Source organism: Echinops telfairi, unplaced genomic scaffold, assembly GCF_000313985.2.
Source record: "Echinops telfairi isolate 266 unplaced genomic scaffold, ASM31398v2 ScPeMD7_1;HRSCAF=3_0, whole genome shotgun sequence".
NCBI lineage: Eukaryota > Metazoa > Chordata > Mammalia > Afrosoricida > Tenrecidae > Echinops > Echinops telfairi.
The window spans coordinates 62,779,774-62,804,396 of NW_022103896.1; the positions used below are offsets into that span (position 1 = coordinate 62,779,774).

Genomic DNA, 24,623 nt, shown 5'->3' on the forward strand with positions numbered 1-24,623 from the left:
GGCGAAATTGGGTAAAGCTTGTCATAGGCCTCTCTGTACTGACGAGCAAATTTCTCCAGCGCTCCGTAGGGAAAAAACTGTCCGTGAACATGTTCTTGGTGACTCTTTAAAATGAGAACATTGGAGAACAATTTGCCGCAGGTCCCACATTCCAGTTTGTCAGTGTTGTCGCTGTCTCCGCCTTTGCTCTTCTTCTGGACCTTTTGCCGGTTTTCATTATACTGAATGACCAGTTCAAACCCAAAATTTTCCAGTAACGCTTTGGCTGCATTTCCTCTGGCCCCCGAAGCGATGCGGGGTGGCAGAATCGAGGGTTCGGAGGATTTCTGCTGCTTTGTGTCTTTGCCTTCCTTGAGTCCCTCACCTTCACTCACGAATTCCTGCTTTGGTTTTTCTTGCTTGTCAGCAATATCTTCTGCCTCCTTATACGATGGCATATCCTTCGTGATTTGGCAGTCTGTGCCCCCGATGTTTGTTTGCTCTTGCTTCAATAATTTGCTAGCCTGCTGCTGCTGCTGCTGCTGTTGTTGCTGCTGCTGCTGCTGCTTTTGTGATTGCAGCTGGGGCTGCGTGGCTTGGTACTGCTGTGCTTGTTGCTGCAGGATTTGAAGTTGAGTCTGGCCAACGTGATGTTGGGTTTGAATCTGCTGCTTCAGGTCTTCAAGCAAGGATCCAGCCATCCCTGTCATGCCAGGCATACCAAAGGTGGCAGAGCCAGGTAGGCCCAGATCCGGCCCCAAGCTAAACTCAGTTCCAGGTATGTAGAATGGAAAGAGAAACTGAGGCTGCTGAAACTGCAGCAGTGCTTCTGGGGTCATAGGGAAATGGGGCAAAAAGGCGGGGTTTAGAAACTGAGGCTGAAAGAACGCGGCTTGCTGTTGTAGCTCCTGCTGCAGTTGCATCTGAATTTGTGCTGGTGACTGCGTTGGGTGATGTGTAGTAGGCTGAGCAGAGAGGATTTCGGGACTTTGCTTTTTGCTTAATTCTTTGGCATCTAAGTGGGTATCTTTGCTGCTCACTGCTGCTAAACTCAGGGAATCTAACATCCCCTGACTGGTACTATTCACATTTGCGGCAAGGCTGTGACCACTGGCCACATGACCACTGGGCTCCAGCTTGGCCGCCCTCGCCTTTGTCTGGTGGAGCACAGACCTCATGTGGATTTCCAACGTAGAGCTTTGGCTGTAGGCAACGTTACAGATGCTGCACTTGTAGGGTTTGTTATCTGCACTGCTGTTGGTTTCCGGAGGTACAGGACTGGAAGCTTCCTGCAAAACCTTTTTCAACTTATGCAGATGAGACACTGAATTATAATGGACCAAGAGAATGTTCTTCTGGGTGAACGACTCTTTGCACACTGTACATTTATAGGGACGAGATGGGTCAAGGAACTTTTCCATCGTAAAATTTGGCCCTTTTCGAAAAGGCAAGGTCCGCTTTGGTTCAGAGCCCATGTCATCTGGGATCGAGCTACTGTCGCTTCCGACAGGACTTGCTTTCCCTTCATGGTCTACCTCATAGTCCCGTTCCATTTCCTGCTCTAGGGCATGGTCCTCCTGGGCCATGGATTCACTCTCCGCCCACAGTTCACCGTTCACGGGCAAAGAAGCATATAGCTGTTGGAGTTCGGCTTCACTCAGCTCAGGGTGGCCAGCTTCCAAGTGTTTTTTTAAAGCCTGGAATGTACGGAAACTACGTTGGCAAAGATTACACATCGTTGCGGCCCGAATCGCATGATACTGGGAATGTATCTGAAGCTTCTGCATAGTCTTAAAAGCCAAGCTGCAATGGTTGCAGCGATACTTATAAACGTGACGATCAGAAACGGAGAGAGGCTGCCTTTTTGGCTGCTCACTTAGTTGATCTTGCAGCGTGTCCATGACCTTCACGTCCTTACTGCTAATTTTGTTCCACTCTGACACTTCGGTGGATTCTTTCCTTGGTTTCGGCTCCTCACTCTTAATCTCCATGTTAGCCTTTGAATCTTCGAGACCTGGAACGCTTTTGTCATCCATGGGACTTTCACCTGTGTAGAGGGGAAAGAGGCACAAACATGTCTCTGGGAGATCACACACACGCACACCCACACAATTGATATGTCAAGAGATAGGGTAAGGAGGAACCCATAACGATTTCCACCAAATGGATCCTTTAAAGAAATAGTTATTGAGCAACAACTACGTGCTAACCACTGTACTATGTCAAAAGATGAACAAGAAATAACCGTCTGCGTCAAGGCATCTCAGGATAAGGAAGAAAGCAAGCAAAAGGGATGACAACATGCTCTATCAGTGTAATATCAAAAGCTATAACCTCCACGTTCCTACAGAAAACAGTTTTGGCAATCTGAAATGTGGGTCTCCCAAGGGCAATCAGGGATACCTAGAATATGCTTTGGGAAATAGGGCTCTTGGAAATGGCATGATTTCCATCTTCCTGCCCCCCCGTACTTCCTCCTCCCACTTCTTCTTATCTTAATCAGAGTCACATTGAAGCATTGCTCCAAAGGCAGCTCCCTTACGTGCGATTTCTGCTGATGCTTCTCAGAGGCTGGCATACCTGAAAATTTACCGGATCCCTCAGCCGTGATAACTGCAGGGGTGTCCCTCTCTGATTTCTCAGAGGTGGCTGTTGGCAGTAGCATACTGTTTGGCATTATGACATCAGGGACAGGGACCTTTGAAGACCAAAGCAGCTCATGTTAGATGTAACCAGGAAATCATAAACTTCACCCCACCTCCATCGGGCAGGCATACATCCCACTTCCACTTTCCAAATGAAGCAGAGGTGGTGTGGCTCTTACAAGCTAATACGTTCTCTTCACATTTCAGACCAATGCTGTTGCAATGCTGTCTTCTTCCTTTTATGAAATACGGTTTCTGTTTTTTCCACGGATCTATTTTTGTCAGGAGAACCAGGGAAGTTTGGAACTAAAAATATCCCCATAAGTCATTTGGTTAACATTTTAGATACAAAATTAAGAACCACCCCCAGAATATATTTTTTGGATAAATTAGGCTTTGTAGCATATTTTATTTAAAAAAATCTAATCAAAAGAGATAAGAAAGGGGCCTTGACTATGATTTCTATTCACAGTCAAGAAAATAGCATAAACCGCAGAATAAATAAATTTAAATCTTCGAATGATTACAAATCCTTTCTACGGCGTGGGTCAAACATGCATCAACAGTGGGGAGCCTTACTGTCAGGAGCAACTTCTCCACACAGTCTGGAGAAACGCTGTGCAAGTGTGTCAGATGAAGCTGGAGGTGCATTTTGTTGCTGAGGACGTCCTGGCAGAGGGGACAGCAGATGACCGGCTGCACCGAGTGCTGTGATAGGACGTGCATCTGGATGCGACTTTGGTCCCTACTATTGTAGTTACAATAAGGACACTGATAGAACTGGAAAATATTAAATAAACATGGCCGCTGTTAGTGCATGTGTTTTGTTGACTTCGTAGCATTTGAGGTAATACCAAGGGTTAGTTATATGGCCAATCACGATGTTTACATACATTTCAACAGCATGGAACCATTTGGGGCTCTAAAACATTTAAAGATGCTAAAAGGGAAAAAATACTACCATAAAAGATTTACATGGTTAAGGGGGGAAACCCTATTTACCTGCTCGTGGCAGAATTTACTGTCTTCTCCAGGTTTGGATCTCTTGGTTGCAACATCCTCTTCTTTTGCCAGCAGGTGTGGCTGGGCCACCCCAGGCACACTGGCTCTTAGTTCCCTTTCTGGATTGAGTATCCCTGATGGGAGGAAGAATAGAGAACTCAATTTGAAAAAACGCCAACAATATCACAATCTGCAAAAAGGGCTACTTTTTTTCAAGTAATTGTGGCTTTGATGCCACTGTTTCACAAGTGCCTAACAGACAGGTTTGGATAATGGTATTCTCAAGAGGTAAGAAATGGGCCTTACCTGACTTCTTAAACAATCAAGAAAATAGAATAAACATTGCAGAATAAATAAATTTCAAACTAATGATTTTTTGTCCACTGAGTGGCCTTGTAAATCTATTTCAAAACATACCCATGACTCACATTTAGACACGTGACTTTGGAAGCTTCCCCAGTAATATCTGCTCAGAATGCCTACATCATATTAAAACAAATCTACTTCCATTCACAAATACCAACTTAGAAAACAATCCTCTTGAGGAATGTTTATTTCTCTCCTAAATTTCTGAGGCACTGCTAAGAATGCAAAAATCTAGGAGACTATTTGTAATTTGAAAATGAAAAACAGCAAATGAACAACAATTTTATGTGATGAATGTGGGCTCCTTAAAGTAGCCATACATTATACATCTGTGACTATAATTAGTGACAGCCTTTTAAGCTTTAGATGTTTCAGCAATTGGCTGTGCCCGTAAAATGATAGTCCAACCCTCAAGAAGTTCATTGTTTTATGAGGTTAACCCAACTATTCAGTGTTAAAGACGATTTAAAATTTTGCCTAGATGAGCTATGTAATACGCACGGGCCTCACACACATCAAAGAAAAGCGTGCGATTCTAATTTCCCAATCTAACAGAAAATTCTCCCCAGCATCAATTTGCCCGATAATATCCTCTGTGAGGCTGGATATTACAGCGACATTCAGTAGGCATGTCACATACATCTCACGACAAACACAAAACCTCATTTACCAGCCATTCCAATCTCATCATAGCACGGCATCATCTGACCTTTTTTCTGGTGTTTATTATGAGTATTTCTAATTTTAACTTTCAATTTTCACCATCTTCCAGTCAATTTGCAACTAAATTATTTCCAGGGTGAGGACACTATCACTGGACAACTGGGTGCAAATACATCTTGAAATGCAATGAAGCTAAGCCATTGATTGCTATCAGACCCTGCATAAATATATAGTCCAGGTGTAATCTGATTGTATGCTGAGCATGAAGATTTATCTTGATTTTTTTTTTAATCCACATACGATTCATATCAATGAACAAATTGAACCTTATTGAAAAATAACCCAGTTTTAATTTGAAAATAAGGTCAAGGATGTTTGGGAAACAGAAAAAATGAAGCAAAACAAAACATTTCCCCCCATTCTGAATAGAGATGCATGTTTCATATCATATAAATAATTTCAAATTTTTCAAATTTAGAAAATAATTTAAAATAAGAAAGAGTCTGAGAAGATAAAAATTTAAATATAACTGAAATCAGATTTTTTAAATGATAACTTTATTACCTTGGTAGATATAGAATTAATACTAACTTTTCAACAAACTTAATTAGTTTTTAGCTCTAGATTTATAGACACTAGATTTTATTTAAATTGATAAATCTGTCCTGTTGTATAGTATTTCCAGAAATTTGAAGAAAAAAAACCTAAACATCATATTCCCATGGGTAGTTTCTACTTTCCAACAGGGTTCTGTTACTAAAACTCCATTGGAGGTTGGTTCTGAAATAAATCGTATATTTAACGTTTTTATTATTATTGCCTTGAAATATCAGTATCTATATAAGTTAAATCTTTATTTATTTTTGGGGTGCTGACATGAGCATAATACCAGCAAATTAGATCCTCGGCTATTTTATGTAGTATATGGACCTAATGAGAAGACATTCAATAAAATAACATTTGACTGTCATAAGTGTGCCTCAGAGAAATTCTAATTTGTCATGGCTTGCGAACTACCTGTGGGATGAATTTATGTTTTGAATAAGCTGAAAATGTGTGTGGTGTTCATAAAAAGAATCAAATATTTGATAAGTGTTTATCAAAAAGATATGTTTATCTCATCCTTCATGCTGGCATCAACAATTACACTTTTCATTCTCAAAAGAGAATATACTTCGCAGTGTTGTTTACAAAGGGCTGAAGATGAACATTAAGAAAACAATAGGATGTGAAGTATCTGCGAATACAATTTCCGAGAGGAATTGGCAGACCAGGTTGGACAGGGAGCACAAGCAAAGCTCATTTCCTTGACTGCCGCTGACATCAGCGATGATTCCTCAATTGCTTTCAATGGTGAGACTGGCTTTCTTCTTTTCTCTTAGCATTCGTCAAAATGTTTCTTTAAAAGAATAGCACCATGTCGTATTTCCCTATAATTCTTTCGTGCACGTAGTAGAAAGGGACATGACCAAATAAGTTGATGAATTCCCTATGCTATCAAAAATTGCCACAGGAGTAAAAAAAAAAAAGGGGGGGGTTCCTTGGCTCATATTATGTATGTGATATCATATTACATGTATCATATATGTGTAATAGATATCAGAATCTGTCTGACATATCTGTCACATATAGCAACCCTATAAGGAAAAGTAGAACAGCTCCTTTGGCTTTCTGAGACTAAATATTTACGGAAGCAGACAACTTCATCATTTTGCCAGCGGAGCAGCTGGTGGGTTTGAACCATGGACCTTGTAGTTAGCCCAAAGCTGAGCCCACAGTGCCACCATGGTTCATAAGCATTTGTAGGGTGCATTTTATTCTAATATTGGTACTATAAAAGATATTTTTAATTGTTATTGACTTCCAGGTTGGTAACATTTTGCTAACCTCTTTATTGGTGCACACATTCGGTATAATCAATACCACATATCTTAAGACTATATTGTTCTTATTTTCATGCTTATTGATATTCAGCAAAAACAGAACTGGCTTTGAATTTAGTGACTTTCCATGAAGAAAGAAAGCAAAAGTTAAGTCTTAGAATCACTATCACATAACGTTGCAATAAATACTGTGTATCATATTCTGCCTAATATACATCTTCTTCAATATTTTTTAGTTAATTGGCTTAGTTAATTAGACCAGGTATTCAGTGTAAGTCTAAAGATTACTTTACCTCAGATTATAATGAGATTCTAAATAAAGGCTAGACCTCAGAAAAGCGCATCATTGCTAAGATGAGGATGTAGAGAACAGAGATAGAATAACTAGGACAAAACCAGATTCTTGTGAGGAAGGCGTGTGTCGGAGAGTTTGCACAGATGCTGGAAGTTACCAGTGAACTGTATTCGGGTCTGCTTTCCACGGCAGGAGGTGCTGTCCCAGGCTCCACAGTACTCCTGAGTCATTAAAGGAAATCAACTCTGGTGCTTTTCCTCCTGAATTATCATATCTAATAGATGGTTAATATTTTTAAAGGCTAATTAACCTTGGGAAGGTTTTGATTCAATTTTATGGTTACTCATAGTTATGTCTGAAACTTTATTAAAGATACCCCTGTTGCTATTCTAAGCACAGTTATTATACAGAATCTTAATTTCTTTTGCATTGCGCAGGACATCACAGCATTTTTGAAGAGCACTGTCATTTTAATGCATTAACTGAAAACCGAAGCCTAATTACAAATAAGTACCACAAAATAGATGAGTCAATGATTATCTGTCAGTGATAGGATTATTTAACTTGCATGAGATTGCTAATATAAAAATGACATAATTCATTTCAATTCAGATGCTGCCTACTTAATAATTCCCAATCCCTAAAATACAGAAGGCTGTAAAATGGTTTATACCCATAACAAGCGAGGAAAATCCAATAATACACATATACTCAAAGCCAAATTTGAAAATGCAATAAAACAAAATACTGAGTTATTATTTATGAATCAATGTAGTTGACAAAGTTTGAATAATATCAAACTTGAATATCACAGAAGCTGTTATTCAACTCCAAACAATTCTAAAATTATAATTACGGGTATGATATTCTTTCTAATGAGACTAGAATGAAAGGATAATTTTAATTGCAATAATGAAGGTTAATTTCCATCTTTCCTCATGTTTACTCCTTTATTAAAAAGCAGTCCCCTTAGCCATGGCAGAGACATATTACATTTTCAATGCAAATGTATTAATCTGGATAAACTCTATATTAATTCTTGTACTGCACAGAGCTATAATTTCGATTATAATTAATCTAAAGTGGCACTAGATTTAAATGACAATATAAATGAGGCATTAGGAGGCTTTTCTATTATGAATGAATATTCAACAAATATAACCTGCATATTGCCAAGTCTCATTTCAAAAGCTGGAGTCCTAGAGATTAATGCCAGCAACACAAACAACAGCTTACACAAACATAGTCTTCCTAACATGCGTCAATGCCTTCCTGTCAAAAAACTCCGTGTTAAAGTGGGGTCACACTGTTTCCTCATCTAACTTATGAAGATAGCAATTAGCTTATTTTTAAGTGTTTTTCCTTGTTTATTTCCATAACAACCATATCCATAAACCAGTTTTTTTTAAACATATTTATAATTGAAGAAAAAATAGATACCCTATACATAAGCAGCTATTGAGTGTAAGAAATATTTCCTAAGGAAGAAATTCAATTTAGAAAGAGGAACCTCTGTTTGAAAAGTTTATTATTGTTAATTACAAGTCTTCTTCAATGCCAGTAGGTGGCCAGGATAATAAGTATTTGCAAATCGGTAATTGCTTTTAGATGGCCCTGGTTTAAAGTCCATGTCTACTCTTACTCGTGTGCATGTGTCTAGAGAGGGGTTTCTATGGGGTTAAAATGTTATTTTAACCGACTATAATGGTCTCCATGCTTTCATAGTGACCCAGGGGCTGGAACAATGGGCAGGAACATGACAACGGCTGCAAGGAGGGCTCAGGTCAGGCAGGGTAAAGTTCTGTGATGCATGGATCACCATGAAACCGACTGGACAGCACCTGACGATGACAATGACAACACCCTCTCACATACCCGAGTCCTGTTTGGACAGGAACATTGGGTGCACAAGGAAAAACAATGTATGAGGCCATTATGGAGTGATGGTGCAGGGCAATAAATGGTGCTGGCCGTGATAACGGTCCAAGCATCTTTCCTCAAAAGGAAGATTAGATTCATTTCCAAGGAGCGTTTAGATTCTATCCTCCATAAGGAACTACGCTATGGAAAAACAAAATTAAAACATAATGGAATTTTTTTTCATCAACTTTTCGAAGCCCCCTCCTAGGTTAGATATGTAATAGTAGCAAAACAGCATACAGCTAGGTGTCAAGGGCATTCTAGAAAGACTAAATTCTGTTCCACGTATTCTTCTCAAGTCAGAGAGGGAGACACTCTACCATTTCTCTTAGCACTACCGTGAGAAAGCCACCACGGAATGCACGCAGGTTCCCTTCCCTCCCAGAATTGGCCAAGCAGCTCCCCTTGATGAGCGACAGCCTAAAGAATGAATGGGCTGACCACCTGGCTATTTCCAATCCTTGTTTAGATGAGGTCTACATGGAATTACCTTGAAACTAACGGTTCACTGTGTACTTCAAATTCCTGTCATACTCCTCATGAGCAAGAAGTGCTGGTGGCTCAGTGAGTTCAGCAGTTGAGCTACTAACTGCAGGTTCAGCAGTACAAACCCTCCATCCGCTGAGCAGGACGATGAAGCTGTCTGCTCCTGAGTGGACTTACAGTCTTAGGCTCCCTGTGGTAGAATTCTTCTGTATCCCATAGGGCTGCCATGAGTAGGAATCAACTCAACAGCAGTGAGTAGCAAGTGATTTTTTTGTCCTCGAGAGCAAGCTTGCTGATGTACAACTGTGACATCTATTTATACAGCTTTAGACTCCGTGTCACCTGAGAGTCTCCTGATGTAAATCAACTTTGAATTATATATTAGCGAGTCTATCCCAGAAGTAAATTTCAATAGCCTTGTTTCCACTAGGCTCCTTAAAGAAATTTAGCCTGGCACATGCGATGTGGGGTTCAGAGACAGGAAGGCCCTTCAAATTACTTTTGAAGGAGATGCAAAAGGTGGGTATTGCAAAGACTGAACTACAAATATGAAATAACTCAGGTTTAGATATACTTGCATGTAGAAATTATATAGTTTTTGCACAACCAAATGTTTTAGTTGTGAATACATACTTCTTTGTATGCAGCTGTCACTGGGACTTAAGGAAAAGATAGATGACTACCTGAGACTAATAGGCTTGAACCTGTTTCAGCACTTCTTCTGCTTCAATGAGTCCAACGTAATATAACTAGGTATAGCGTGCAGCAAAAGTAGCCAATGTAATATTCATTGCGACCATAGATTTCCATCTCATACATACAAAGCATGGATGAAGTTATGTATTTGCCAAATCAAACACAGAAAAAGCCTTAGGTATCCACGCCAGATGCTGGCCGAGGGTTTGTTTGTGCACAAGTAAATGTCACGACACGCAAGTTTGTTTTCAAAGACAGTAGCTTTCATTACTGGGATTTGTCTGTTCCAGAGGATCAAAATTACCCAGCACCTAATCCCTTTTCAATGATATTTCCTCTCTCTTAGGCTGAATCATCTGTAAACTTTTTCACTGGATTTTGTTTGAAATGCCTCAAATAGATGCCCCGAAAAAGGGCACATTCCTGAGTGTAACTTGTAAAATGTCGGGGGATGGGGGAAATAATATTTGTGTTTAGGGTTATGTGGTTTGAGGGGGCTGATGCATATGATCGAATGACAAAATCCAAGTGATATCTAATCCCGAGCTTATGAAAAATTAATATGCCATCAGAGGACTCACAAGTATAGCTAAGATTAATGAAAGGCGCTTAAAAAATTACAAGCACACAAACTGATTTGATTAAAAAATAATCTTGTTGGTTGTCCTGTAATATTCTTCAACTTATCCACATCTATTCTGTCAGATGGTTATGATTAAAAATAGGTCAATGGGAGGCTACTGATAGAAATCACATGCAAAATGCACATGCAATGAATAGTAGGGGGGATGTTCAGACAGTTTAAAATGAAGAAAAGCTTTTAATAAGCTTTAGAAGTGGAGTGGGGGGAGGCCAAGGAAAGGCAGATTGTAGGAAATGGGAGTGAGGGTAGAAAAAGTGAATAATCCTCGCATCTTACCAGCGTCTTTATTAGGGTTTTTGCTTTCACTGTTGTCTCTCTCACTTGTGTCTTTCTCCTCATCTTCAGTCACTGCTGTAGGCTTAATAGCTCCTTCTGCTTCCTCACTTGGGTCTTCTGCTAAGAAAGGCAGATCCATCAGTAGGTTTGAAAACCCCAGAGAAATGCACACCAAAGTAGACTAGGTGACCGTTTGAGGGTTTCCTTGTTTACAAAGCATTGCAGATATTCCTACTCCAAAACCAGCACAAATCCATTCCGAAATCCATGTTGGGACTACACAGGCTTCTCAACACAAGGCTTCATATTTTATGTCAATGTACACACTATGTTGTGCACGAAATTAAAATGAAAAACATCATTTTCAGCGCAGTTTTAAAAACCTGTAAAAGGTTTGAGAGGGGGTGTAAGGTGATTCTGAAATTCCAAAAGTAGAACCTCGGACCACAAAGGTTCACTGTTTCAAGGCTTGGATAGGTGGCAGATAAAGCGGAATCCAGAGGGAACAAAGCTTTAGTGATGTGAGCACAACACATTCAATATAAGACAGGCGCTAGTTCTGTCTTCAGCCCCCCAGACTCCAGAGGAATTCATTTGCTTTTTCAATTGTTGGAGTAACATTTCTACAATTGAATTATGTTTGGGGTAATTTTTATCTGTAGGGGGAGCTATAGCAGTCATAGGGCATAACAAGGTATACTTCTCTGACAACAGCCTCACCCCACACCTCATTCACGGGCTCACACCAGCTAGATTACATGGAAATCCTTATAGTAACTCAACCCTATTTAATTATTCTGTAAATCTTAGCTGTGTCGCTGCTGGTGGATTAATCTGTTTATGCAGTTAGCCTCTATGCTGGGGCTGTGTAGCACTAATCCGTGAAAGACCCACTGTTCTCTTTCATCCTGCGATCATTTGTCTCTCACTGTGCTGATGTCACGTTTTAATGAACTTTTAGCAATCTGAGTAATGCCAGATAACCAGGCTCACAACTCCCCACAGCATGGCATGCTGTTTTCATTGCCGCACAAAAAATAAAATAGAAAAAATAAAAGCATATCCCCCTGTTCAGGTAGGAATTACATAAATTAGGAGAAGAAGGTAAATGGGATTTGAAGCACCAGGCTGCTCAATTTCATAAAATCTTTAATGACCATATAAATTAACCCTGGAAAGGCAAAAGGTCATCAGCACACATTTGCATACACTCTTCTATTTGCTTTTGATAAGCAGAGCTTTTATGCAGAGAACATGATACAATTAACCCTTCAATAACCGTACAAAATGCTGCCATGGACATTTTAAGTGTCGGGCATTAACTGAAAATTACACACTGCATAAAATTTTCATTGCAAATGCTATAGTGATTGAAAGGGGAAATCGTGGTCCTCTCCACACCCCATGTTTTATTAATAATGTTCTGACAGCAGAATGAAATATCCACTGTCATATGTAGCAGCTGAGCACCAAAAAAAACAACAAAAAACTCCTCTTGCCTCTCTTGCCAGACAGGCGTGCTCTGCAACTGCGTGAACAGGGAAATGACAGAGGGGACGAATGTGGACTCCATGGGAAACCCCACTCCAAGGAGCTAAGGGAAAGATGAGGATGTTTAATAAAGTTGAAATACGGGTTTGTGTAAAGCGCGAGGCCTCCAAAAGGCATCACACAAATGCATTTATTCCATTTGTCCTTTTGTCTCTCTGCACAAAAGCAGAGGTACTTAAGTGGCTGGTCATCAGGGGATAAGGAAGCTTCAAGTCCCAGCATATACGCATGGAAATTTTACTTAAAGAAGAGACGAATCAATATTACTTTCTGGCTTTAGCCTGCTTCCCAATCCCCATGCAGTGGCAGTTCCTGATTAAGCAATGACGCTTTCCTTCTGGTTAGAGAAAGGTGGCTGGGCTTGGTTGGGAGCTCCATGGTGGGCTCACTCCTGCACTGGGATGGGTTCCTGCAAGATTTGCCCCCAACGCCAAGTCTAATGTCAGGTCTTCAGACGGGGACAGCCTTTGACCAGGACTTTCTGACTCATCGTGCACCAGGGCTGCTAGGCTTCTGGAGCTAGATTTACTGGACTTTTCCCCCAGGGTTAGGAAATGAAGTGTCAGTGCTACTGAGTGCCCTTATCTTGAGGGGACATAAACTTGTAAGGGGCATCACAACTCACATTAATAAAACATTGTGTGTCAAGAGGAGAAACAGAACATCATGAAGGTACTAAAAGAAAAGCTACGGTCTAATCTGGGTCTCATCAGACAGTTGGTGCAGGGACCTCGTCTTCATTTCTGGTATGTGTTTTAAGTGTGAGAGAAATTCCCAGACATGTTCTTCTATACATCACTGCGGTGTCTGACCTCAACCTGACCCTGGCAACAGTTTGAGAAATCTGGATGTGAACAAAGACTCCGTGTCAGCAGCAGGGGAAGACTGTGGGATAGACTCTCCCCATCAACTTAATCGCAAACAGCAGGTCTGAAGCCAGCACTTTGCCCAGCTCCTCCAAACCACAACACAACCTTTAGAGGTGGATTTGCCTGCACTACCCTGCCTCTGTGACTCCTCGCCAACCCCCCTCCCCCCTGACCTTCTTTCATTCTTTTTTTTTCTTTCTGGTTCTTCCTTTGAAGTAGGCAGGCAATTAGTTCTAATGCCCAAGCAATTCAGACCTGTTTTGTGGTTTTGAAGGGGAAAGCTGTTTATTACAGGTAGGCTCTTTGGAGCCATAACAACTTTTCAAATTTTTAATCATGCAAAAAATAATCAAAAGGTCACTTATATACAACATAAAGTTTAATATAAGTCAGGGGGGAGGAGAGGTCCAGTTTTGCTCTCAAAGAGAGTTTTAGAATGAAATTGACATTTGTTTTATAAATAGACTTTATTATAGTCAAAAAGCCTGACTACGGGGAGAAACTACTTAGAAGACTTGTGGATTGGGTTTGGGGCAATGGTAGGAGGTGACTACCTTCTGCTAGTCACGTACCACATGTCATCCATTGTAAAATGCTATAAAATGTAGCATGCCTATAGGGGAAAAAAATAACCTGAAATGTAGCTATTGAGTATGAAAGAACATCGTAGAATTGAGGAAAATGAATTACATAACATTCTAAGTTATAGAAGCTCAAGCAGTTCTCATTTTAAAAAGACATGTATCTACTAATACATGTCATAATAATAAAATTTTATAGTAGTTCATACTGTTGTCTATTCACAGTATATGTTTCTTATTTATTTTATTTCATGCAGAATTAAAAACAATATTTGATTATATATTAAACTTCATGATGTGTCTATATATAAGCTTAAATGTGCACTTGGGTTCTTTAGCACTTCCCAGTTTTCAGAAAAATATGCATGAATCCTTAAATGTTTCAAAATGACAGAAACACAAAATAATACTAACCTGGCATTATAGAAGTTCAGTATCATTTCTTTTCCCCATAATTTAAAATATTCCTAAAATGTTCATCTCCATGAAAGAAAAGTTTTGAATAACAAGATTAGACTATTGTTTTTTGGAACAATTAAAAATGATTGGGAAAGCACTATTATTTAATTCTATGAAATTATAAAGTGCTATTTCTGTACAAATCAACTTCAGTGCTGACCCTCAGAACTAAGCACTGCTTCCATCACTTTGCTGTACAATTAGGCCTGGGGACTCTCTTTTCGGAGTCTTCTAAGAAAAGTATCAAGTACTTTTTAGGCATATGCAGTGACTAGGGAACGAGGCAGCCAAGGAGAGTAACTTAAACATCTGCAGGCTTATATGTAGGGAATCTATTGAGTGTAAGACATCTGGTTTATAGGAATTCTTTCCTGGACTCTTCCACAGTCTCCCTGACCCCAGGCCCTCCCTGATCAAATCTATCCCCCATATGGTTTACTTAAATCCGACTTCTTACTTCAGTGACGACCATCACTTATAAAGAAAAGGCTCGACGTGGTGAGCCTGGCAAAAGCACCGCCCCGATCTGCTCCACGTCTCCCTCTCTAGTCTCCCTCATATTGCTTCACTTCCTATTTGGCACTTCAAGCGCAATAAAAGTGGGTTTCAAACTTTAGGGATTCAGAATCACCTAGACGGGTTGTTGCAGTAAAGACTTTTGTGGCTCTCCCCTAGAAGCTCTGATTCACTAAATTTGGAAGGAAGCCTGAAACACAGCATTTCTACAAGTGTGCAAGTGACATGGGTGGAGTTGGGACAGAAATAACGTTTTGTGAATCATGGCTTAAGAGAAGCCCACCTATTCATAATTCCTCACAAATAGGTACTCCTTGTCTTGCTCTTGGATTCCGTTGCAAGTTTACACCCTGCCATCTACGGTATCTCTCTGAAAGATGCCTTTGAGTTCCCATTGCTGGGGTCTCCTTGATTAAAAAAAAAAGTCTGAATACTGAAGTGTATCTGATCTTAGTCCTAAGTCTAATCATCTATAGCTACACACTTTCCCTAGGTAATTTCATCGAGACACATGGCTCTAAATTTAATATTTCCACTCAAAGGTTTAAAAGCCATATACAACTCATTATATTCAAATCTGCTCCTCGCTCAACACACCTCATTCTATTTTTACCCCAGACTTCACCATCTCAATTAATGATACCACCAAACAGCAAGAGTCATCCTTAACCCTTCTCCTTCCCTCTCAAGCATCCAAGCCATCCCCAAATCCCAAGCCCACTACTCTCTAGTCTGTTCCGATTCATAGTGGCCTTATATCTGGTGGCCAGGTCTATAAATCTTTACTGGAGCAGAGTGGAGTGGCTGGGGCATTGGTACTGCTAACCCTTGTCATCAGCCATCCAGCACTTGCCTGACAGCACCACCAGGTCTTCAAGCCACCAGCAAGTCCTATTATTTCTCCCTTCAACATATTTAACTTATATAAAATCCATCGCCTTAACATTTCTACTGTCAGAACTCTTAATCTTTTACCAGAGGTACTGAAATGTTTTCCTAATGAGGTTAAAATTTGTTCTTGCTCTTCTACAATTTATTCTACACAACTAAATAAAATCAAGGCATTCTTCTGCTTGAATGCGGTAACCCACCAATTCCTAACTATGACGGAAATAACTAGGTTCTTACCTTCCTTCTGATGGTACCTTATGCAGAACTCCTCATTTACTATGTTTTCCTCCATATCACCCTTCGTTCTCTACCTGGAATATAAGTAACTCACTCCTACCTAGGTCTAGAAAAAGTGTCTCCATACTCTTTGTATGATGGACTTCTCATTATTTGGGGCTCAACTCAACTGGCAGTTCCTCAAAAAACAACAACAACAACAACAACCCAGAAATAAAACTGTGGTCACTGCTTCTCTCGTAGCTCTTCATTTGAGGTATGATTGTAGTGGAAATCGATTCCACATCATGGACTCATTGAAACACATATTTCTGGTCCCACCCTAGGGTTTCAGATTTACTAGGACCACAGAAGAGCTCAAAATATGTATTCTCCTATGTTTCCAGGGGTTGAAGATGCTGCTGATGCAGGGATTATACTTTGAGAGCCACTGCTGTGGTGGACAATGTTTTTGCTTCTTCTACCTCGTTTAGTGCAAACTGAAACTGCATGCAAATTGATTTGTTTAGTGGTATTATCTGAAATGAGGGGCTTCACCTCTTTTATTTGTAACATGGCAGTTCCTAAAACAGAGAAGACACTCACTAAAATGTAAGTAAAACTGATGATTCCTAGCTTTCTTCCTCAGGTGGTAAGGTCTAAAGAACAATGTCATCAATGAAGATTTAGAAAAGAGGAAGGGGAATGGCTTTGTGGAAAATAGAATTCCATTTCTGTTTATGGTATTTGGCTTCCCTTGAGGGTTTCTGTTGAAACCATCTGGAAAGCGTATGATAGCAATATCACAGCCTCAAGCTTCACAGAGAGATTGAGGTAAAGATGGAAATTTGGGGTCTTTATTTACAACACGATAACGAAAGGCACTGGCATGAAATAATCTTTTTTAGCTTAATGGTTTCGTAGTAAGTCTTGATTTTTGCCATTTTACTTCCAATTAGATCATTTGCAAAACATTTGGGCGAGTTTAACCTGAAGAAGGGAGATTGGGTTTATGCCATTTTATGTTCAATAACATTTTCCTTGGTCTTCTCAAGCTGCCCTTTGAAGTTTTCTGTCAGCTCCGTGAGCCCATCATTTCGTCCATTTACCTTAGCTACTCTACAATTAAGAGCAAGTCTCAGAGTCTCTTCTGACCTCTACTGGGATCTTTTCTTTCTTTTGCCTCCTTTTCATGACCTTTTGCTTTCTTCATGAATACTGTTCTTCATGTCCCACCCCAGCTCATCACGTGTTCTGTCATGAACGTGGATTATATGAGGAAGAATGCAGCATCAGGCTTGGCGGAAGGCGTATTAACAATCAGCAGTACGCAGATGACACAACCTTGCTTGCTGAAAGTGAGGAGGACTTGAAGCCCTTCCTGATGAACATTAAGAGTTGCAGCCTTCAGCATGAATTCCAATTCAACATAAAGAAGACCCAAGCGCATGCATGTTGATACGGCTATACGCAATCCATTCAGGTCCACAAATCACCAAAAGTAACACCACCGAGCAACTTGCTTGACTTGGGGGTAAACGAAGCATCTGGTTTATTAACTGTTCTTTTGTATAAACTGACTGAGTAAACTCTCATCGTGTATACATCTAGATAGATTGAAGAGAAGTATTATGTAGAAGTCAGTTGTTCTTTAAGGGGTTACTTTACATGTGTTTGAAATACTGCATATATTTTATTTTACTTCTTAATTATTTATACACAGAGTCTGATCAGAGCAGTTCAAGACTTGCTTTTTACATAATTTATGAGACCAACATAAAATTTAGGATGAGGTGAAATTTTGAGAAAGAATGGACCAATTACCTGAGCTTAATCTCAACTGCTGCTCGGTAACATCGTCTTCACAGGTCCTGGCTCCCAAGGAGGCAGTTTCTGCAGAGTGCATCAGAACACAGAGTCATCAGCACACTTCACCCGGCACTCTCCCAACAACCGGTTTCAACATCACCCGAAATGTGGCTCAAAACCGAGTAGCACTCCATTGAGTCTCTACCCACCTTACCTTCTAGTAAACAGTGGTTGACAAAGTGATTCCCATGAACAGCAGAGTCATATTTAATGCTGGTTGATCAACAGCACACACACACAAAATAGATTACACTATAGATAAAATATAGAACCAAAAGAGACAAATTCTGATTTTTATCTCTTGGCTATCTGGCTAAACATATGGGCAATAGGAACATAAAGGTTGGCAGAGAATGGGTGTGTTTTTCTAGGACAACTAGTAGAACAAACTCTAGATTATAAGATTATATATAATCATGACTGCGGCACTTTCTATAGATGATGAGCATAAGGACTCTCTACCATAAATTAACAAGGGGTTTTGAAGGGAGCCAACAAAAGGTTAAAACAAGAAGTAAAAGAAAAAACATAGATCCAGAAATGGGTTTGAGGCTCATACTAAATCCTAGCTCCAATATAAGAACAATTCATTCTTACACTACGCTCCAGTTCAATACTCCCCCTCAGGAAGGGACCCCAGATAGGGGCGCTATAGCAAAGGGTGCTGAAGAAATTAGATGGTGTCCAGCTATCAGATAAATAGAATCTGGGCTCTTAAAGGTTTGTTTCCAAACAAACAGACATCTAAGTGAGATGTCAACTAAGTCCACATGGGAGAAGCATACCAACATCAGTGACTGAAATATTGTAAATCACATAACCCAAAGTCAAAGGAGGGCATAATATCAGGGCATAGATCATAGTCTGGTTTGCAGAAGGCTATGGACAACAGTGGGAGCCCAAGATATATCTGTGGGATCTACATGGGAATCTGATTCAGCCTCCAGGGACTTCCCTCTATCCATAGTAGGGGGAGTGGTGGGATGGTGGTAGGAAACCTGTTACCAAATAGAGTGCATGGAGTGATGACCATGGAAGACCAAAATGGCAATCCTGACTTAAATGGTTATAAAACCGTGTCCGTTGATCCCCTCTCCGAGGCACGTTAGACCTGACCTGGTTTTCAACATTTTCTGGATTTTTTTCATTTGATCATATCGGGTTTATCTCAGAGGTGTTATGTCATCAAGGGTCACCCTTTTGGATTTTTGTTATATGTTTTTCATGTATGAAACCCAGGATTGATGAACCTATAGGGACAACGAGTCGAATAAGGGTTTCTGGGGGGTAGAGTGGGGGTGGCGATGGGGCATAAAAGGGAGCTGATGTCAAGAGTTCTAGAAGGAAAAGGATGTTTTGAAACTGATTGTGGTGGCGGTTGTACAATATTTCTTGATGCGATTGAACTATGGAATGATATGATATATATGTTAACTCCCAGTAAAATGGGTTTTTTTTTTAAAAGAACAAATACATATGATACCTTACCTCCAGTCCCTGCTTACCAATCCAGGAATAATTTCCAAATATTTTTCAACATTGTCACCTAGCAAGTATTTTACTCTTCAGGTTCACTGTCTTCCTCTGGGCTACACTCTCATGACTTTACACTTTGATCAATGTTGTCCCCTTTACTTTGAAGAACCTTTTGTTCTTCTCTGTTAAACTTCTATTATTCACTCAAAACCCCAAACAACTGCTATATCCTCCATCCACTGTGTTCCCAGAATAATTAACCTATATATGTTTGACCACTTTTCATGATATACTTTATATTTTAATTGATAAATATATACTTCCTCATTTGATTGTGAGAGTCTCAAGGGCACTTTTTCATTCACACATATTCTCAACTTAAATCAGAGTGAGATTTATCAATATCAATTAGGCTGTATTTGTTTTTGTTTTAAATACTACTGCGCACCCTACATTCCTGAAACAGATGAGTCTAAGAATGAAATTTTTGTAAAAGCTTCTTAATTTCTGATCTCTACATTTGGCCTTATTTTAATGATACAAAACACACTTCATGATTCTTATGTCTGAGGTATGTGTGTGCGTAAGAGAGAGAGAGAAAGAGGGAGGGGGGGGGGAGATGCTTATTAATTTCCAGGAAAATAAATAGCATTTATCAAAGGACGATTAGCACTCCTTATTCTAATATGTGCATGCGTGCATCAAGAACTATTAGTATTCGTGTTACAGTGTATACATGCCTGGGTTTACGCCAAAAAAATGTGTTTAAATACGTCTCTGATCAGTGGATGGCTGAACAAAGCTTATACACTTGTCCCACTCTCTTTAGGGTCCTTTCCATACATATATACCTTTTGGTGCCATGTAAAATGATTTTTTATTTTGAGGTCGATATTAATATCATAATTTTAACAAAACTCAGTAGACATTTTCCCAAGTCACTGAAGCTTTGCAACAATTTGTAGATGGATCAAGTATTTTCAGCCTACAGAACAATTTCAAGGATGAGCCAAGAGAGACAAGATGATTGATTGATTAACCATGAAGAATGAAGTAACCGCGGCTCCAGAAAGCTGTGGGAGAAAGCCATCGAATTGCCATTGATGTGTTAGCTACTCAAGTTGGGATCTCAAAGGGGCAGCATTGTCGATTTTAAGTGAGCATCGCGGTTTCAGCAAATGTCCAGCTCTGCAGGTGCCGGAAGCATTGCACGACGATTAATTAGTTAAACGAACTGATATTTCTGTATGTTTTTTTTTTTTTTTTAAGCAAAGCTAGAGCGGGTAATTTTGTGGAATGAATCATAACTGGAGATGAGTCTTGGATTTACTAATCTGATCCAGAAAACAAGATCCAATCAATTTCAAGGGGATCTACCAGACCTGGGGTCTGCAAACTTTTAACAAGGAAGAGCCAATCCTGTCCCTCACAATTTTTTAAAAAATTTGAGAGCCACAAATATATTTTTGCAAACAAATGAAACCACTATTATCTGAATACTATTCTTCTAATTTTTTTTCAATTTTACTTCAGAGTCACAGGGGTCCGTTCAGAAGATTCAAAGGGCTAATCTTGATTGATCATTTGTGGAAGGATCCAGCACAATCATGGGAGCACCTGATGAAACAAGAAAACTGAAAACTGTGCTGTTGAGAAATCCCCCACCCTCCATGCGCCACCCCCCATCACTACAGCACACTTGCCCATTCTTCGAGGGTGTCAAGGGCTGTCCGCTGAGAAATTTCTTTGGGAAACTTTACCATATCCATCCTCCAACCCTAATATTAACCCTTCAGACTCCCTTGTGCACCACCGCCACACCCCCCACCCCACAGAATATTGAAAACGAGCACGATTTGAATCCCATGAGAATGCTGAGACTGATGCTTGGAGGTGATGTAAAGCAGAGGACAGAATTCTTCAGGGGAAGGTTAGAGAGAGGGAAATACTATCTCTCAGACGTACATAGAGGTAGGTGGAGGATATGTGGGGAAACAATAGCATCACCTTTTAATATTTTTGTGTTATAAAGATTTCTATGACTTTGTAGCAATACTTTCTGGCGTGCCCTTGCGTATGCACCTCAATGTGTCAAACGCGCATGCTTAAGCAGCCAGCAGAAGTCAGCTAATTTGACCAAATAACCTGCTACTATTCAAGACGATTAAGTTGAAGAAAAAAAAAAGACAGTTTATTGAGTGTAAGCTATTTGCCTTGAAATAATAATTTAATCATCATAGCCAAATAAAGACAGCTATAAATCCTTATTTTACAAATCAGGAAACTGGGACTTAAAAAGGAGAAGGCTTAAAAATGGCCCTAGGACATCAAGTTTGTGGCGGAGCCTGGAATGAACCCAACCAAGCCTGCCTAGTCTCAAACCCTGTACAGTTACAAGAGCATAGTACTTGGGAACCCATAGAGATTCTCTTCATCTTAAAAAACAAACACAAAACAAACCCCCTCACTGCCATCAAGTCCATTTCCATCGTGTGACCCTCACAGAAAGAGCAGGGCGACCCCTGAATGTTTACGAGGCTGTCAGTCTTTGGTGGGAGCAGAAAGCCTCCCCTTTCTGCTGCGCAGTGACTGGAGGGTGGGTGCTGTCTGCGGGTCTTTCTGTTAACAACGCGACGTATAACCCGCTGTGGCCTCAGGGCCCATTGTTTGCCTGATCTTAGAGAATGCCACAAACCAAGTTGGGCTGAGAGGTAGGGAGAAGGCAATTTGTCATGAATTCTATTAGGGTTCTGCTATATCACAAAGCATGTGCATTCCTTGAATATAAAGTGTAATTGAATAACAGTTTTGTGCCATTTGATAGTGATTTAAGAAAATGCACACAATGTCCAAACCAGAAATAGTTATTTAATCTCACAAATTAGCTCACAGGGTACTTGGAGAATGCTCCAATGAGAGGGAATGTGCAAACAATTTCATAAAGGAATGTAGTTCAACATGTTATAGTATCCTTTTTATATCCTCTACAACGCAGTTCCATTTACACAAATGGTATAAATATTTTAATAAAAGCTTTTAACTTATCAAAAGAACTGATTAATCTATACTTTTCTGCCTGTGTAAAATGAAATGTTTAAACCTAGCAATGATACATCACATCTTGCAATATTTCACTTTCATAATTGCTCTGTAATAACAAATCTGACTGCAGTTAACACAATCTCTTTTGCTGGTGACTTAATTAGATTACTAATTTGTGTTCTCTAGCACCTGACCTTCTTGTTTAACACTATTTAAAAATAGTATCACTGACTCAGCTTATCCAGCATTCTACCCTATTCTACCAATTTGGTGATAACACATTTGAAAATGGTACTAAATTCCTCTATTTTTCCACACCCAAGGGGACTGATACTTCTCATACGTGTTACCACACAGCTGGCAAAAGGTAGAGCTAGGACGTATCCCACACAGGGCATTTTCAGGGATAACTCTCTTACCACCACAGTAGTATTCTGACCATATTTCTGAAATTAAAAAAAAAAGTTTCTCTCCTTTTGATTCTAAAATGATTGTATTTTTGGCAATCTTCTTCTAGAAACTAACACCTATTTCTTGGCCTTACTAAACTTGTCACATTTCAGGAGTCAAAGCTTGAGAATTACATTTTCAGTGGTTCCGATTCCTTTTAATGATGGAAATCAAAGTCTTCATGACTCTCCTACCCATGGATTTCCACAATCCCTGAAAATCATATCTGTTTCATTACTCCTCTTTCATTTTTCCATCATCTTATGCCAAAATATTTATTCTAGTAAACACATTGATAATTTTCAGACATTTGATTTGGGTTGAAAATTACCAAGTTCCTACCTGACACAGTTTTACCTTACTAATTAGAATAATTGATAATTATTTTATAATTGCATACTAAAAATGTAATGGTCAGAGGAAGACTTGACATTTTATTTATTTATTAATCACTTTATTGGTAGCTCATAGAGCTCTTAGCACAATCCATCCATCCATTGTGTCAAGCAATTTGTACAAAGTTGATATCATCATTCTCAAAACATTTTCTTTCTACTTGAGCCCTTGGTATCAGCCCATTTTCCCTCCCCCACCCTCCCTCCCTCATGAACTCTTGATCATTTATAAATAATTATTATTTTCTTTCCTATTTTATATTGACCACTGTCTCCCTTCACCCATTTTTCTGCTGTCTGTCCCCCTGGAATGGAGTTTATATGTAGATCATTGTGGTTGGTGCTCCATTCCTTCCCCCAACCTTCCCCCTCTGCTCCTGGTATGGTTACTCTCAATACTGGTCCTAAGGGGATTATCTGTCCTGGATTCCCTGTGTTGTGAGCTATTATCTGTACCAGTGTACATGCTCTGGTCTAGCCGGATTTGTAAGGTAGGATTGGGTTCAAGATAGTGGGGGATAGGGGGGAGGAAGCATTAAAGAACTAGAGGAAAGTTGTATGTTTCATCAGTCCTATACTGCACCCTGACTGGCTTGTCTCTTCCTTTCGACACTTCTGTAAAGAGATTTCCAATTGTCTACAAATGGGCTTTGGGTCTCCACTCCATGCTACCCCTCATTCACATTGATACGATTTTTTGCTCTGGGTCTTTGATGCCTGCTACCTGATCCCATTGACACCTCATGATCACACAAGCTGGTATGCTTCTTCCATGTGGGCTTTGTTGCTTAGTAAGCAGATAATTTTAAGTTTAAAACTTTGATAGTCATTCAGGAATAAATCTAAAATGTAACTGATGATCTAAACATCCAAGCGCTTTTTATACTCTTATCAACAAAATTTGGGAAAGATTCAGCACAAGTCATTTGACAGCTAGAATTTTAAAACTCTGTCTAGTGTTAAGATTGAACTTGCCTACAAGACAGCCTACACCCTACCCCCACCCACTGACATAACACATTACACAATAAAGTATGTCACTATTCTCAGCAAAACGGTTCCCATAAAAAACAAAATAGATGTCACCAAAACATGGTAAGTAGAAAGCCACTTAGCCTAAAATATTAGAAAGATAAATATTTTTCTGCATCTATGTAATATTTTTAATTCCCTACTTTCATTCATGAAGAACAAAAGTTCCAGTCTTAGTTCTTGCTTGAGATCATAAGAATACTTTGTGAAATAGAGTCCACAAGTTGCAACCAACCGGTGCTCTTAGCCTTTCTGACCCCCCACTCCAGCTAGTATGCTGCTAGAGCGCTTGATGTCTATTACCTCCCTGTCATTTACTGTTGAAAAGTTTTTAAGAGATTTTGTGAATACAAAAGAACAAATATTTGCAGGGATTCGCAGAAAACTGTCAATGAAAAGGCTGGTTGGAGTCTACCCACAGG

General features: G+C 39.7%; 1 protein-coding gene across 1 annotated transcript in view; it reads right to left on the minus strand.

The window, feature by feature from the left end:
* ZFHX4 (zinc finger homeobox 4) overlaps positions 1-24,623 on the minus strand; it is a 214,008-nt gene that overhangs the window by 19,053 nt on the left and 170,332 nt on the right. The window contains exons 5-10 of the mRNA XM_004697739.2: positions 17,762-17,830; positions 10,855-10,971; positions 3,627-3,760; positions 3,204-3,404; positions 2,560-2,677; positions 4-2,026 (exon numbers count right to left, since the gene is read on the minus strand). Coding sequence (XP_004697796.1) covers positions 4-2,026; positions 2,560-2,677; positions 3,204-3,404; positions 3,627-3,760; positions 10,855-10,971; positions 17,762-17,830 — 2,662 coding nt within the window. The remainder of the gene's footprint in view (positions 1-3; positions 2,027-2,559; positions 2,678-3,203; positions 3,405-3,626; positions 3,761-10,854; positions 10,972-17,761; positions 17,831-24,623) is intronic.